The following is a 17,954-nucleotide window of genomic DNA, read 5'->3' on the forward strand; positions in this document are numbered from 1 at the left end:
AGTGTATGTAGTATTTACAGGACAGCACACATAACTCTCCTACTTGCACTCCGTGTGCTTTGAATTTGTCAGGTGCCAGAAGTCTCCTGTCAGCTCCCCCCCTATTCCCAAAGTAAGGAAAACCTGAACTTTTCACTAAATTTAAGTAACTTATTTTTTTTAAATGCATAAGAGTTCTTTACTAAGAGGCTAGGAGAAGAGAGTCCATTTCCAAAGAATATCATTCTTCATCTTACTTATAAAATTATCTTATCTCCTGAACATCCTGTATTTTGTTCACCATTCTTCCTTAACAAAGTGACTAGTCCAACACATTCGATCTTCTCTACTCCTTTACTTTTTCTTTACTCTTTCCCAGTTTGAGACTATTTCCTTGTGTGCAAGGCAAGACAACTGTAGTCCAAGAAGTCCTACCACCGATTTACAGCATCTGCTAACCAGCAGTCAAAAGCTCCTGCTACTCATGGCAAAGTCCTGTTTCACCCCAAGCCAGGCCTTGGCCAGGATAAACAGACTCTGTGGGAGAATCACATTACCAGGACATACGATGCTTTATCAAGAACCTTCAAAACTTCCAGTTTTATGTGTGTGCACAAAATTTGGAAGGTTTTCACAGAAAAACAACAAAGCACATCTAAAATCCAAACTTTGCTTTAAGCCAACCTCAGCATTGTACATCGCTTTTTTGCCTTGGGCTGTGGATTTGATTTAGAAGATTCTCAGCAAAAATAGTTCAGCCATTTATAAAATGACAGGAAAGACTGCCATTATTAAAGCAACTGACAACTAGGTTTGAGAAGTGCTAATAATTATGATGCTTACAGAAATACTTCCCCTGGTAACTGATGGGGGTTTTTTGTTTGCTTTTTTGTTTTAAGAGAAAAGGCACATTTACATGAAACTTCACTTATTGAGGAACTCAAGTTCAAAATACAGAACTCAGAAGAGAACTTACCTGCTCTATCAAGCCAAAGCAGTTATCTCTTTCCTCATCAGAAGATTCCAGTTGTTCAATGTTATTCCGTGTTCGGTAATTGGGATATTTCCGTCTATGCAGTCTACGCTTAGATTGTATTAATGAAGACTCAGAGTCACTCTAATTTATATAGGAAGTGAAAAAAAGAAGTTACACAAAAGTATGTATGTGGCGAACTTTTATGGGGGTGAAAGGGCAGCTAAAAGCACTGCTGAATGTAAAAACTGAAACAGCCTCATCACATCACAGCCTGATCATGTCAAAACTGCTTTTAACAAGAAGTAATTTTCCTGTAAGCCAATAGTTTTAAATTTGCTATTTCCAATTTAAGATTTAGTAGTTGTTCTAAGAAATTGCTCTTTATAAACTACTCTAAGTGACAGGTCCAATCACATTACCTGATAAAGTTATTTACAGAATCAAGACATTAACTGCCTACAACATGCAATTCTGAGAAATCCTCAACTCCCCCCAGTTAAGGAGATCATGCAATAGAATTCTTGAGGCAAATTGTTTTGTACTGCAAGACGCAGCAAATCAGGCCACTGTCTTATAAAAACAGTACAATAACTATTTTTTCCTTCATACTGATCTCTTCCAAAAAATAGATAATGAAAAAGTCATTCAAAATCGGGCAAGTCTGAAAAAGTTGCCTCACACAAAAAACACTGTCATCTAAAGTAAAATGACAAGGGAATAGCAATATAGCCTATAATTCTTCAAATATAGGACCCTGAACATTCTCACTTGTGCTTCAATGCTTTAGCATGGACCTGCAACAACTGTCTGAAACTTTAACTGCAGTAAAACCAGAATGGCCTGAAATCAAGCCTGCCTTTAAAAATTACTACCAAATACCTTAGATGGAAGGCAGCAAGACTTAAAGAAAAAAAGAATTCTAGGTATGGGTAAAAATAAATCAAACCTTGTCCTGCAATAAGTGGAAGCTGAATCAGCAGGAACGTTTGAAGACCATACCTTCAGAAATATCTGCTTTCATTTCTTAAACCATGACTTGTCCCTGTGCACAGAACGCCCATTTTCCTAGAAGCTGCTGCATACCTTGTCCAATGACTCGAATGACTTTTTCTTCTCTGTTGCATAAAGATCTCTTTCTTCTTCCCCTTTTGCAATTCGATATTCTTCCTGCTTCCTACAAAAAAGTAATGAAAATCTAATTCTACATCTGTTTTGACAACATGGAAAAGTTAAACGACCCACTTTCTTTAAAGGATCTATCTAAAAAACCCTAACACCTAATTCCATTACATTATTAATTCAGATGTCACTATTGCTCGAACAACTATAACATATGTCCTCTCATTTCCAGATAGAGTAAAGAAGATGGATATTAAGTAAGTCTTCCTTGCAAATATCAGAATATAATAAACTTTTTTGACCCCGTTTTTAATCCACATTTTTCCCTTTGCAATCATTCTACCTCCCAACACTGGGAAAGGTTTTTAAAAAAAGCTCCAGGAATGTGGCAGCACATATGGCTGTAGCATTAAAAAGAAATATTTAGCTATCAATATTAATTTTCCTTTTCACAGATGCATACTGATAGTACTTCTGAAAGCAGCTAACTGTTTTAGCATTTTAAGTGCTTGTGCTGTTTCTGGTCATAATACATCATCCCCACAAAGTGTCACAAAAGCACAATCTCTCTGAACTCTTTCATGTAAATTAATTTAACCTATATACCTTCATTTTGGAAAAAGCAAGAATCTAGGTAATCTAGCTGTCCTTTAAGATGACTTCAAATATTGAAATATGGGAGAATGGTTCTCTATTAAACTAGAGAAGCTTCCATTTATTTTTGTTGAACGGACTTCACAATCAAAAGTTTTTAAGCACAGCAGACCATAACACTGAACTATTTCAATTTGTACCACGTATCTGGTTTAGCTTAGGTCTAACAGCACCATATTTAGAAAAGGCAACACGATGTGTTCTCTCTCATCACATCTGCAGCAGACCTGAGTAAGCTGGGTGGTATTTCTGGTACAACAACTCTTCGTCTCCAAGCCTGAAGGTCTCGCTCAGTAGCCATCTGACTTCGTGGAGCATTCTGATGCATCTGACGCACACCTTCAACTTGCCCACTACGTCGCAGACCAATATTGGGAGGAGACTGGATGTCGAAACTTGGTCTTCTAAAAGCTGAAATACACAAACAAAACCATTTTTTCCAGACTACACAGAATTGGAACCTTGTTTCTTCTTACTACAAGGTAAAAAATTAACACTTATTTTTATCTCCATGATTGTAAGTATGTGACTAGTTATCACCTTCAGGAAATTTTGTGTCTTGTAGAAAATACAGTGAGATTACACATATACTTTTAAAACGGTTATTTCTACTACTATTTTAGTACAGTGAAAGGAAGTATAATGTGACAGAGGTCTTTGTATGAATTACTTCAGACAGCTCTGAGGCTAGTGAGGTTCTAAGAAGCACTCTTCCTGGACCTGAGCTTACATAATTAAAACTACAGGGACAGAGATCAGAAGAGTGTCTGGTTTAAATCTGTAAAGAAGGGAGAGGGGAACAAAGTTTGAATAATGGTAAAATACTTATTTTGCAAACTTTAGAGGAAAATAAATGTAGCTCCTACAAATGTTACTTGATTACTCTACAAATACTATTAAACATGCAGCACCCTACAAGAAATACAATTAACGCTCTTTAAAAGGAAATGTGAAAGGCTTTGTTTTGTAATTTAATCGCACAAGTAGCAGTGTTTTAATGAATAAAAGATCTTAGCCAGATATCACTATGTTAAGGGAATCTTAGTCCCCAAAACACTGAAGTCAAAACCTGTTTGAAATACTTCACACAGCATAATAAAAATCGAGACAGAACAATTACCTGAGAATTTATCAGCAAGTACTAACCTCTTCTAGGTGTTCCTTCCCCATTCTGTGGGCCACTTGAAGTAGATTCTTGATCAGCTCCAGTTCTTTGATCTTGTTGCAGCTGTAATTGTCTAATCATGCCATCAAGAATGCTGGGCTCCAAGCCTTGTTCATCTTGATCAACTGTCTGTTGGCCTATAACTTGTTCAACCACTTCTCCATCACCTTGCAAGTGTAATACAAATAAAATGAATGGGTTCAGTTAACTGACTACAGCAAATGATTTAATCTCATTGTTCACATCACAGTGAGACATGTTCTACAACTTAACACAATGAAAACCACTCGTGAAATTATTCCAGCTGCTTACTCCAAATAAGACATTTACAGAGTCTACAACTCAAAACACAGCTCGTGCACATCTGTGCCCGCAGAAAAGAAAAGAATTAAGACATCCATTGGAACAACCAATTTTTTTTTTTGCGCGTTTAAAATCGTATTCACTGTGGGACCCTTCAGCATCTTCAGTGAACACAGATACATGACAGTTAGCATGTGAGAAAACTAAGGCATTTTTAAATCCCCTATGTCGTATCTACTCTGTTCCCATTCAGAACTACTACAGTAACTCTAATATCTGGATGTAGATCTTCAGTCATACTGCTCTTACTTGTTGCTACATATCCAAGTTGAGGAATCAAATGTTCATCTGCACAATTCTCTCTTCCTGGCACCAATCTTTGATATTTTGTTGGATGAGGGTTTCCATCCACATCTACTAAGAAGGGAGGGGGCATGAGATGAGGAGCCTGTTGAGTCTGCTCATCTAGGACATAATTGTTAGAGTCTCGAATAAGTGGCCGATAGTCAGTGTGGAAGAACATCTGATCAGGAATCTAGAAAGAAATGAAGTTTTTATGTTATCAATTTGGAAAAAAGAATACGCTAAAGAACAGAGAAGAACAAGTGACACTAAAATATCTAAACTCTCCTTAATGGTAAAAGAAAGGGCAAGTTCCCAATAAAGAGTTATGTATAGCTACAATTAACCTGTATGGGTGTTGCAGTACTCTCATTTTTGATAGTGCTTTTGCAGGCAACAAAATGCTTTTAGAAAACAATAAACTGAGGTAGCTTAAAGCAGCAGCACTGCTTTACACTTAAAAATATTTTACATCTCATTATCTTTTTTTCCACATAATTAAAGTTTCCTTGGTTTCCATGCAAGGAAATTATTGTCTAAAATTCAACATAAGCTCTCAAAGTAAAGTTTGTTCTTAATCATGCAATGTCCACCAGATTTTTTTTTCTGCAATTGAAACAATCTGTTAAATCCATGCAGCTGAAGGAAAAGGGTTACACAAGTATTAGAACACAGTCAGAATCTTTGCTCCTAGCAATGATGAACAAGATGAAGAGAGTAAGTTTCAATTTCAGCTGAGAATGTAGAGCAAGAAAAAATAATTCTTTAAAATGACAAACATGGAATTACCATTACAACTTTAAAAAAATTGAGGGGGAAGTGAAGAAAAGCATAGGCCAGAACTGCACTTTTGAGAGCTATTTCAAAAAACCACACACATGTATTTGTCAAAACAACAGGAAACAGACTGATAAGATTCAAAAAAGCAAAACACTTATCCCATGCACAGTTTTCTAACATTTCAGAATCCAGTGTTGGACAAATACTTACTTTTACTTATTTTAATCAAACTACTACAGAGAGTTTGGGTTTGAATAAGGAAAGGCCTAAAGAACTGCAAGTTCTAGTAATTGAAATTAACCAGCAAATTATTCTTAACATACAGTCTGTGTTTTTATTAACCAGGTAGTAGTTCAATAAACTTTGTGATACATTCCAATCTTTAAACATTAAGCCATTTTCAGAAATTAGAAATAAAAGTAATTTTGAGGTTGAACAATTAACATGCAAATTAGCTGGCTGGAAGATGAAAGTGTATTCCAGGAAAGTTCTTGGGAGCTACTCCCAAGAGAATGTTAAGACTCTGGTTGTTGCTGCTGTGCCAGGACCACACGTACAAGAGAACTCACAGACCTCAAGGAACCCATCATATTTAGATCCCGTACCCATATAAAACTCTTTTTTACATACGATGTTTTAGAGGAACAAACTAACTAATCTAATCTCAATTAGAATCCTGAATAAAGAGTTCTAATAAAAAGCTGAACTTACCTTTTCGTAAGACCGGCTACAGCCAAAACCAAATATCAACAGATGCCCATGAGAATCTGTACATGCAAAATGCTGCCCATCTGGTGAAAATTTACAGTCAAAAACAGCACCATGTCCTTGGCCTTCAATCTAGATTGAAGGAAAGAAACTCAAGACTCTTTGACCAATTTTTTTGGAGCAAACAATAATGCAGCATCAAAAATTACTCTATCAAAAGCAGTCATGCACCTCTTAAATACCTCCATTAAAGCACAAATAATCCATTACTTCAGTTTATTTCTTTCCCCCTTGACACGTGAATTTAAGTCCTGAATCATACAGTTTTAAAAGATGCACTCAATTTTAGAAGATGCACTAAAGGGTATGGAAACTTACTGGTTAAAAAAAAAAAAAAAAAAAGCAGCTTTTTGAGGCTTTTTAGCTGTTAGTATACCACTTAAAAGTAAATTGCAGCTAATATATACTGATTTTGTTAAACCACTTTCAAGAAAAGGAGAGGGAATCTTAAAGCTAAAGAAAAAAAGAAATCACTTCGCTATTGACTGTAACCAGAGGAAAAAAAAAGATTGAAAAACTAGTATGAACATTGGATCACAACTTAAGTCTCAGAGAAAATAACCTATTTTAAAGTGTTAATCATGGACTGTCAATTGGAGCGAATGTCATGGGAGCTCTCAAGAACTGCACCATTCTACTAATGCTTAAGGTAGCAATATCATTTTTAGGACAGTTGAGAATACAAATAATTGTCCACAAGACTCTTGAAATGATTGTCTAAAACAGGACCTTTCAGTATTTTAGATGGCACCTCATCTCAATTAAGGAAAAAGGTTACTATGAAGCAGGTGCAAGAAAATCTTTAGGAACAAAGAGTGGAAAAGCCCTGGTGTTGACTATTCACAACACCTCACATACCGAGAAGTCCTGATCAACAGGTGAAGTCTGAAGAGCTCAGACATTGACTACGATAAAAACAAAATCCTGCTCTGCTCCCCCACACCCAACTGCAAATTCTCACAATCCATCTTCCTTGTCTCAGAAGCTTACCAAGACCACCCTCACTGAATTCAACTCAGGAAAGTAGCAGCGGAAGGAAGTGGGGAATACTTTTGCAGATCAGTGAACTGACTCAGCTCAGTAAAAGGTCCCATGAGGGGCACCTGATTCAAGGTGGAGAATGGAAGTGGGCAGCTGGGAGCAGACAAGGGAAGCAATCCTGGCCCTCTTTTCCTGACTGTTAAAACTGGCTCCTGGTCACTTTGCACCTACCATTACAATAACCAAGAAATTCAAAGATAAAAGCTCTACAGAAAAAACAAACTCATAAATTTTGCTGGTTCGGGGTTTTTTTGCTGGGTTTTGGTTAGTTGGTTTTTGGTGGTTTGGGTTTTTTTCCCCCCAAAATGCGCAGGGGTTGTGAGTGTTGGTGACAATTCCTTAAACTACTATGTGAACACACTGCTGCATGTTGAGGAAAAAAAAAAAAAAAGAGTAGTTTAAAAAAGGTGGTCTTACCATGTTAAAATAATGCTTTGTTTTCGTGCCTTTGGTAATGTCCCATATAAAGATGTTGCCATCATGACCTGCGGACAGCATTATCCTGGAATCAAAAGGATGGGTCTCCAAGACAAATACTTCATCCGTGTGCCCCTAGAATTTAAAATTGCACATCACGTGCAAACAAGATGACATAAATCCACATCAGTAGGATATTTACAGCAGAGCCTAAAGTGCTGTGCTATCCTCTCCTCACACTCAGACTTCTAGAAGATTAAACCCCTACACATTGCCTCCAAAAATATATGGACTTTCAAATTCCACAGTGTATCCATCTGGACTGCTACCTGTGGCACATAAGTACGGCAAAACCCCAGGCAGCCAGAAAAACTTTACCATTCTAAATTTAATAGTTTTCTAGGTTCAAGCAAGAACTCTAGAAGTATGGAGCTTTCACCAAAGGGCGGTGAAGTATTCAATAGGCAAGTATGTTACTACACAAAAACTTTTATTTATTCCACAGGAGAGGCAAGTTCAACACAGCAGCTAGGGAAAGGATTGTTCAAATGCAGGAGGAAACAGCTAGTTTTGGTTTAAAAAAAAAAAAAAAATCCAAGAAACGCTACACTTGCTTTATCATTCATACAGAGCTTTCAAGACAAACCAAATCTAATTATGAACTCAGCATGCACATGCCATTGCAATTCTAGGAAGACCATCTACTTCAGAAAGAAAGTAAAATTACATACCACCAAGTCATGAAGCAATTGCCCTGTAGAGGAATTCCAAACTTTGAGTAGATGATTATTCACAGCCGTAACTACATAGTTATCATTTTGGTTCCAAGCTATCATGGTTACTTTAGGCTTCATAAATTTGTCTTCTTCTGAACATGTGTCACTATTTTAAAGAGTTGAACAGGCATGAGATGTATTTAATTAGCCCATTTCCATCTCAAAATACAGAAAAATAACCTGTTTTCCCATGTTAATAATGAGACAAGGGAAGGGAAGTTAAGAATTAAATTTGTCTTGAAAATTTTGTCCATGAACTTAATTCTTTTTGGAGCAATCAACTATAAAGCAAATCTGGATTTCTAGCATACTTACTTCACAGGACATGATAACCTCTTTCCCATTTGAGATGCAAGGCAAAAAGGCTTTCCTTTTTCATGGAGTCTTGTCTCTTCTACAATTACAGTCCTAACATAATTCCTTTAAAAATTTGGACTTTTTACAGTCAAGAGCTTTCCAACTAACACTGTTTGAGAAGCTAACCCCTACATTAATGAAACATTTTTTTCTGATTCCCAACATTAATATATTAAAGATAATATTTTGTATTAACCTCAATTTATTTCCTCGTTTCTCTCCCCAAAATACATTTATAGGATACTGTAACACTCCCTCTAAGCATCTTAGTCAACTGAAGGAACAAGCTTTCTTTGAACCATACCTTCACACAATATTATCTATATTCCACGTCACCTAGTAGCCTCTCTTGCAAAGACTCTCAATTATACACAACTACAATTGTACATATTAACCCAGAAAGATGCCGCAGTCAAATCTCAAATATTATTGCCTCCCCCTTTCTTAGAAAAAACACTTTTTTTTTTTTTCCTTACCCCACGGCTGCATCACAAAAAGAGCTTGCAATCACCCTTCAATCAACTAGTATACCCAAGGTTTGGTTTTTGTGTTTGCCCCCCCCCCCGCCATTTAATCACCTACAAATTATTTTCTGCTAAGTGTCTACAAAAGTTGACTGAGCATTCTGTACTACTGTAAATCAGCCACCCTTCAGGTTTATCCAGTGCCATGTAATATCCCGACATTCATCTGTAATAACATTGTGTGCCACCAGCATGTTTCATTAATACACTTTTTAAAAGTACAAAAGAATCAACAAAACCAGTCAGCCAGATCAGTCCTTGCTGAAACCCACCTATTACCTGTCGTTACCTCTCCTGGAAAGAGGTTATCATCTACCTTATTTTTACTGATCTAAAAAAATGTTTCTCCTATGACATGTCAGGTGTCTGACTCAAATCCAGTGCGATAGATCTTCTCTATCTTTCTGTTAACTTTTTTTCCTTAACAAAGAAAATGTAATTAATTTGGCAGAGCGTACATTTGAAAGCTATATAAATATTTATGCATTTATTCAAGCACGGACTAAAATTTTGCAAGTTATTACATCACCAGAACACTCATCTCACCTCCCCCAAAGACCACGCCACTCGATCATAATATTGCTAAAGCTTGCTCTAGTTTGACTGCAAGTAAGTGTGCTTGATGAGTCTTTCAAACTTTCTGACTTCACACAACAGATAAAAAAAGACAACACTTCACCTACCCTGGTAATCGATCGGACATATCCAACAAAATACTCCTCCATTCTGCTTGCTCAAAACGCCAGATTCGAGCTGTTCCATCTCTACTGCCACTTATGAACCTTGAAGAAGTTTTAAAAGATAGTTAATTCACCTTCAAAAGAATTTGCTTTAATGTATATTCAGAGTTACACATGACCACAATTTAAAACATTACAATAAAAGACTGATAGAAGTGAATTCTTCAATTTGTGTGCAAGAGAATTCTTTACAGTTACCTGTCCATTAACTTTCTTTCCAGAAGCCCAGGAAAGAGAGTTTTTCTGAACTGAAAAACTGAATGAAATTGTCAAACCCCGTAGAACAGAGAAGCAAGTCCCAAAGTTAAACTCAATTCACAACTTCACCCTCAACTCCTTCTCAGTTACAGTACTTTAATGAAGTATTTTAAGTAACCCATTCTGAAATTGTGGCGTATGAGATACTGAAGTAGAGGCAAGAACAGATCAGCACAGCAAAACCTGAGACATTCCCACCCACAATTGTGGATAAAAGAGAAGACCACCAGTGGTTTACTTTAAGGTACCAAGGTGTAAACCACGGCAGTTTGGGCTTCCATTTCATCAACTGCTGAACTATCAATGCAGCAGAACAAAGTTCCTGAAGAGAGGAACTGAAACATTGTAAGACATCCAAAGATAACCTCCCTGGTCCATGAATCACAACCCTGAGAAAGACAATTAACATACCTTCCACAGAAAAAGTTTGCATGCTAGGTATATCATGACTGTGCCCTAATTGTCTATGATTCATTTTAATAATAATTATAAATCTTAAAGATCTTCGATAGAAAGTGTCACAAAGCATAAGAGCAGAAGTTTTGCCGCCTTCTTTTTTGGTACTGCCTTGAAAAGTAATCCGTGCAGGCAACATGGATGGACCAGTGCAACACGATGGCCCCAAAGACAAGTAAAATTGCAGAAAACACATTTAAAAGGAAGACAACTACAACTTCCAAACTGAACCTAGATTATTGGCATTCTTAGTCACAGTTACCTGGCTTTCAAGAAGAGAAAAAACCCAATAAAAATAAAGCTGCAACTTATGGTTGCTGATTTAAGTCTACCCTGAAGGCTAAAATCCACATCTTCATTAGTGATAGGCCAATCAGAGATCAATTTTGACTCCATCCTGTACCAGAAGTATGGGTGAAGTTTTACAAATGGAATTCACACAATGCTTCCCCCCTGCCCCTAATCAGCTGTAAAATGCTGTTAAATCCATTTCCTTAAAATATAATAGTAGGCTAGAAAAACAGGAAAAGGATTAAAATTTATTTTAGACCATTTGCATTGCATTTTCCCATTTCCTATTTTGATCCAATACTTCCTGAAACTAAAAGGAAAGGAGGGGGAAGAGAAAGTTTATGAAGCCACAAATACATCATGTATGTTAAAAAGTGGTAACATTCCTCCAGGTAAATAAAAACCCAGCCACTCTAAAGACGTTGTCTAACAAAGATTAATAGAAAGCTGAGACAGACAGCTGAAACGTAACTATGCTCTCTTGGATTAGTCCAAATTTCCCCTCTGAGTTCTAAGTAAGTAGAATTTTCTTACTGGAAACCTCCAGTTGAAACAATAATACATTCTTAATTCCAAAATAACATAGTGTTTGTTCACATTTGAGCATCTTTCAACATACCTATCACCACTGTTAGAAAACTGAATGCTGTCAACTTTGTCCTGTAAGAAAAAGTACAGTGTGTTAGAAATCATATTTTTTAAACAAGTACAGTTTTGACAAATCTGAGCTTAGTAAAATCTGAAACAATGAAAAAACCGCATATTGTATAGTTTCTAACAGTTTTAACTGCAAAGTGAACCAAGTCCAACAAATACTTACCAGAATTCACTAACTGTTAGTGCATTTAAAATGCAAGTTTTAAAAAAATGTCCCAATTAAATATGAAGGATGGACAGATGAAACAACTGTCCATTAATAACTTGGCAGCCAATTAACTCATATTTGAATATATATTTCCAATATCCTAAGCCAACCACAATCAAGAGGAATCTGTTGTTCCCACTCCTACTTACACATTCGTTAAAGAAATATACAATTAGTTACTCATTTTTATCACAATAAAAACTATGGGAAAAGTAGATAGCACACTCAGATCAGTTTATCTTCAAAGCTGAAAGTCTTCTCTACATACAAAATATGTATTGATCAAGCCTTATCACTGTAGCATAAATGGTTGAAGTCAGATTCAGTATTAGAGAAAACATACTAAGGCAAACAAAATGAAGATGATGAGTATTTTAAGAGCTGCCCTTGAAAGAGCTTTAAGGGTTCAACTAAATCTAAAGTCTCTATAGTAAAACTACAGATTCTTTGTGCATCAAGTGCTGAAAAAAAATGACTTGACCTTCTGCACATGAACGTAAGCCAAGTTTCCTCCAGGTCCCTTAGAAGACAGAGTCAGCTAGACTAAGGTACACAAATAAAAAATTAGAGTATTTTATCTAAGAAGTTATTTTCCTAACAGGTATCAGTTATATCAAGAAAGCAAGTGAAGACAGATAGCACACGTTACATAAAGCACATGGGGAAACAATGCTAAACAAGCAAGCTGACTTATTACTTAGGAAGTACACAGTAGCTTGCACAGCCACTGAAGACGTGAATGAAGATTAAGATGAACAAAAGGAAAATTCTGGAAACTCAATCCATTTAAAGATTTAACACAAAAGGTGTCAAATGGTAAATAACTTGAGTAATGAAAACCACATTCTCATCCTATCTACTTCCTGTATACAGCACATAATACGTGGGTGACTACGCACACTTGCATCAGAGGGAAGCAACTGAGCAAACCACATGCTTTAAAATTAGAGAAGTGTATGACATCCAGTTGAAAAGACAGAATTCTACATGTCATCTTGATATATTTAAGCCCTTAAAATGGTCAAGTCACATTGACGTGACTGCCTGAAATTCTGCATAAGTTCTAAAAATATTCAATAAAAGAACACTGCTACAAACCCACCAACAACTTTAACTTGCAACTTCAATACTGCTTGAAGTGACTAATTATTAGATTTAACAATCTTACTTACAGCATGACTTTCCAATTCAGCTATTTTCTCAGGTGTTTCAGAGCCAAAAAAATACATCCTGATGACATGGTCAGTGCTGCCAGTTGCTAAAAACATACCACCTGTAAAAAACAAGCAATAATTAAGCTACCATATCAGAAATTAAAACAGATCACCAACATTTCTCAGATGCCTAGTTTAAGAAAAAAAAGTAATCTAAAGAGTGTCACATTTTTTATGCTCTTCCACTGACATACAGATGTGGAAGGAAATCCCTGTCTTGACCCAGAAAGCTCTCTCAGCTACAGTAAAAATAAATGGTCATACTCAGTGTTACAAAGATTTTAAAATATATAACTAGGGGAATGCTGAAACATCTAACACTACTAATTGCGCACAGAAGCCTTCGATTATGGGGAATATAGCTAGTCATCAGAATTATCTAGATGACTCTCTCACTGTAGCGTATGTCTCATTTGTGGCATGTGAATTGCTTCAAAGCTGGGTAGAAACATAGGTAAACCAGTATAAGTACACCAGTATTTAGCTGTGGTGGCAGCCAATACTAAGATCTGCCTCTTGGCACCTGTAAGTGCCGTCAAAAAATCCCCAAACCCAAACACACAAAACCTCAAAAAACCCCAAACCCAAACACAACCTAGGGCTATATCCTGACAACATTAACAAGCTACACTTTGATTTGCATTTTATTTCTGAAAGTCCCAAGTTTCTTCTAATGTTCATGCTGCCTGGTACCAATACGCCTTCCCACAAGCCACCCACGTGATTAGAATGAAAGAAGACTACAAGTCAGGGGTGAAGCACATCTATAGTTACATCTGTGGATTTTTAAGAAAAAAAAGAGATAGATGTATTTGTGGACTCTTAAGAAAGAAGGGATCTTTATGACTATCCCTGCATACAACTGGCACAGAATCAGGAGCTCCTACTATTGGCAGTAACCATTTCTGCTGCTGACTGTGCTATCTTAAGAGAATTAATTTTGCAAATCCCTGACATTACACCAAGGGATTAAATTAAAAAAAAAAAAAATCCAGTAAAAGATGGATAAAAGTGAACAAGCATCACGTGACGTTTTACTTCTGTAGAATCACCAATGGCAAAAGGAAAATAGTATCACTTAGTTCAACAGTCATTCACTGTTAGTTAAGGGAAGTCACATTATTTAATTATGTCATAGGCTTACAATACATATATATACACAGTTAGTTACTACACAGCTGCTGTTTTTGTATATTTTAAAGCTGTCACAACCAGAGCATTATAATAACTACTTATGAGGAAAGGAAAGAAACCAGAATGCTAAACTCAATCCGTGCATGACTTACCTACACTAAATGAAGAACAAAGCATCTGAACCCCTGGTCTAGGTTTCTCTGTGAATTTCACTGGCCGATTGCTTAAAAAGAAAAGATGCTTGAAACAGGACATGCCACACAAAACTTGGCTTTTATCAACATTTCAAAACATAAAGGTATGTTTCTTCAAACATCTACATAACAGGTACTTCTTAAATACGTACAGTAACAGCTGTAATTCTTGTGCAGGAGGATAAGCAATAAGGTTTACTTTTCAAAATTACTGTACACACATACATAAATGATATTTGAAGCCCACACAGCTTATGACTTTTTCTAGCAAGATGCTATTACCTAGCAAGGATAACATGACATGCCAAAGAATGTTTATTCTCTCTCATCCTTCAGTAACTATGATTTACCCCCTCCACAACATATCCATGAAGTACTGAACCCTTGCCCTCACATTACAAACCACTAACAGTACATGAAATAAGGCCTGCTAAACACCATTGCTGCAGAATGCTGCAGAAAATCATAAAATTTTACAGAACTAAATAGAAGTTTTGCAATACTGTGCACACGGTGATTTAAAAGACCGGTTTGCTGTTCTACAAGTCATGTACACACTCTTCTAGTCGACATAGCCATCATCTCACAGAAAGCAGCTACTAAGAATTACAGTAAGCAGAAATGGAGCAAACTGTGCCACTTGCAAGCATTACAGGCTTCTACTCATTATTCTACTGCTTTTCTGTTCAAGTGTTTTCTGTTTATCAAAGGAAATGTTGAGACCTTCAGTATATTTCTCATGTTTGTATGATACACGGTATGGAGATTCAAACCCTAAGGATGCTGCTTTGAGACCTACCAATGCTTAAACCAATTTAAGTCCATGCTTAAACTAATTTAAACAATGTTCACATCACATACAGTTCTCTAAATTAATTTTAGAAAGAGAATAATTAAGGATCCAGTTTAAACTCTCTCTTCCTGTAACTTACAGCCCTACAAGATTCTTCAGATGGAACAATGCCTTTGATAGTTTTTGCTTCATTTATACTACCTTAAGATCACAAGTTTGAATTAAAAAGCAAAATAATCTTCTGCTTTCTAAAGTACTGATTTTTTTTTTAATAGTGGCTCTAACATAAAATGGATCATTTAATACCAACTACCATTATATGGCACAATACTAGATACTGACTGATCATCCCAGATTTCTTCTTTCTGGGGTGTTTGGGGTTTTTTGTACAAATAAACAGCAAACACATACAGAACATTTAAAAACTATCCTGAACATACTCTGCATGCACGCTCTGTAAGAGACATCCTAAAACTACAGGACTGTTGAAAACTCAAGACAAACAAAAAGTTTTATCACACTGTTCCAACTTATTTATGTTTGCAGCAATTCTAGTTGTCCTACATTTGTACTTTTAGTGTAGTAAGAAGTCAATGTATTTCCCGACTAAATCTCCCAGAACAATGGAATAACATAAATTTGTAAATGATATAGTTAGTGATGGTGCTTTAAAATAATTAAGTAATGGATTATTTGCACAACATTTTTATTATCACAAAAAAATCAAATTATTTTAGCTAGTTAAAAGCACTCAACTCATTTTAATCAAGCATAGTACAGCACAGAGTTAATCAGCAATGCCTTTACATACTTGAATTTCATAGAATCTGTATCCCATTGCCAAAAGCAAACAGTTCCATCTGCACCAGTAGAGACCATGTATCGCATGGAGCCTTTCACCATTGGACTAAACTGAAGAGAAAAAAGTAAAATCAGACACATACAAAACCAGATATTTAAAAACTGTTTATGAACGTCTAAAAATGTTAAAGTAAAACCTTAATTTACTTTGGATTTTTCAACTAAAACTGCCAAAGCAGTTGTTGATAACTGTAATTTTTAATGTTTACAAAATAACATCTCCTGTACTTTAAAATAAGCTCGTGGTCTATGTTTCAATCATTGCATTATATAAAACCAATTCATTCACTGCTTTGTTTTTGAAGTCCTAACTAACCACAATCATTCACTAAAAATTTTGTCAATGAATGAAGTAATGAGCAGAGCAAACTGGAAAAAAAAAAATGGAAAGGAGTTTCACTAGACAGGCTTACTTTTTAAATTCTATAATGAAGCAGAACGTCAGTTATGAGATAGTCTGAGTATGTAACCCAGCAACCACATGCGAACTTAAAGTATATGTGAGGACTTATGTAAGACACGGATTTATTGCTATGCAGAGAGCTACCCTTCAGAGAACTTTACAGAACCCAAGTTACACAAGCTGATTAAATTGTTCATCAGTTATTACTACTACTGCCGGAAACGGCCAAGTAAGTTGTACATAGTGCAATTATATTTTTTTATATAATATGCAAGTATTATTAAGAACACTTAAACAACAAAATCCACCATACTACAATAAAAGAAACACCACAAGTAAGTGCTTTGCCATTAAAAAACAAAGAAACAAAAAAAAATGCAATTAATGCCACAGAAACTCTGCAAATACGAAGATTACTCTGAGGCAGCATTTTTGAGGAAACTGCAAAATTGCTTTTTGCACTGAACTTCACAAGCCGGCAGGTAGCCAGTCTTCACTTCTCAACATAAGCCCATTTGTCTCATTGGAAAACACAGTGTATCTGGATAATGAGCTACTAGTTTATCTGTTTAACAAGGAATTACAAAGGCCAAAATGAGACTGAATCCAAAGGACTACCAACAGCACATAAAGTATCACAACACCTTCAAATTTAAATACACAACATATTACACTAAACAACTTTGCACTTTTGAAATAACTTACATTTTTGAGATCAAATAACCGTATGACAGAAGTTCTAAGAATTGCGTACTGGATCAGAACGCTCACCCACATAAACCAGCATATCATGTCTCCAGTAACAAACACCAGGAGGACGCAGCATTTCCCAGAAATTCTCTTTGGTTCCAACAGCTCAAATATTACAGGTAGTGATCTTTTTTAAGTGAAGAAGGATTCCTGTCACTACCTTCAGTTAAATACTCAGGTATTTCAGGGGAAGCAAGGAACTTTTTTTTTCTTTTTTTCTTTTTTTTTAAAGTAGGTTTCTTCTGTGGTTTTGACTAATTTTTGACACCAATATTTAAATAGTGAGATTTTAATATTCCCACAGGCAGTCACACAGAAATAATTCCAGTCACACAAAAACCACAGTGACAGGCACAGTGAAAGTTATTTGCCATTTGCCAGCCTTCATGGGAAACAGAACATCAGTTCCCTGCACTGGGACATGAGAAAGCAAGATGCACACTTGGCAAGTTACTTCTTAACCTACTGTCCTGGTTTCGGCTGGGATAGAGTTAGTTTTCTTCCTAGTAGCAGGCATAGTGCTGTGGTTTGGATTTAGTAGGAGAAGAATGTTGTTAACACGCTGATGTTTTTAGTTGTTGCTAAGTACTGCTTATGCTAGTCAAGGACTTTTCAGCTTCCCATGCTCTGCCAGGTGCACAAGAAACTGAGAGGGGGCACAGCCAGAAGAGTTGATCCAAACTGACCAAAGGGCTATTCCATACCATGTGACATCATGCTCAGTATAGAAACTGGGGGGGTTGGCCGGGGAGCAGCGATCGCTGCTTGGGAACTGTCTGGGTATCGGTCGGCGG

At 36.3% G+C, this 17,954-nt stretch overlaps 1 protein-coding gene across 2 annotated transcripts in view; it reads right to left on the reverse strand.

Annotated features, from left to right (window-relative positions):
- Positions 1 to 17,954, reverse strand: part of BRWD1 (bromodomain and WD repeat domain containing 1) — a 65,457-nt gene that overhangs the window by 36,240 nt on the left and 11,263 nt on the right. The window contains exons 9-21 of one of the 2 annotated variants that reach the window (XM_075728048.1): positions 15,958 to 16,058; positions 14,312 to 14,382; positions 12,984 to 13,084; positions 11,566 to 11,606; positions 9,885 to 9,983; positions 8,276 to 8,426; positions 7,545 to 7,679; positions 6,030 to 6,158; positions 4,506 to 4,731; positions 3,875 to 4,060; positions 2,956 to 3,139; positions 2,039 to 2,129; positions 956 to 1,096 (exon numbers count right to left, since the gene is read on the reverse strand). In XM_075728048.1, the coding sequence (XP_075584163.1) occupies positions 956 to 1,096; positions 2,039 to 2,129; positions 2,956 to 3,139; positions 3,875 to 4,060; positions 4,506 to 4,731; positions 6,030 to 6,158; positions 7,545 to 7,679; positions 8,276 to 8,426; positions 9,885 to 9,983; positions 11,566 to 11,606; positions 12,984 to 13,084; positions 14,312 to 14,382; positions 15,958 to 16,058 (1,656 nt within the window). Of the gene's footprint in view, positions 1 to 955; positions 1,097 to 2,038; positions 2,130 to 2,955; positions 3,140 to 3,874; positions 4,061 to 4,505; positions 4,732 to 6,029; positions 6,159 to 7,544; positions 7,680 to 8,275; positions 8,427 to 9,884; positions 9,984 to 11,565; positions 11,607 to 12,983; positions 13,085 to 14,311; positions 14,383 to 15,957; positions 16,059 to 17,954 lie in introns of those variants that run through there. The other variant, XM_075728049.1, reaches the window with a different exon arrangement.

This window comes from Pelecanus crispus, chromosome 1 (assembly GCF_030463565.1).
Source record: "Pelecanus crispus isolate bPelCri1 chromosome 1, bPelCri1.pri, whole genome shotgun sequence".
Taxonomy (NCBI): Eukaryota; Metazoa; Chordata; class Aves; order Pelecaniformes; family Pelecanidae; genus Pelecanus; species Pelecanus crispus.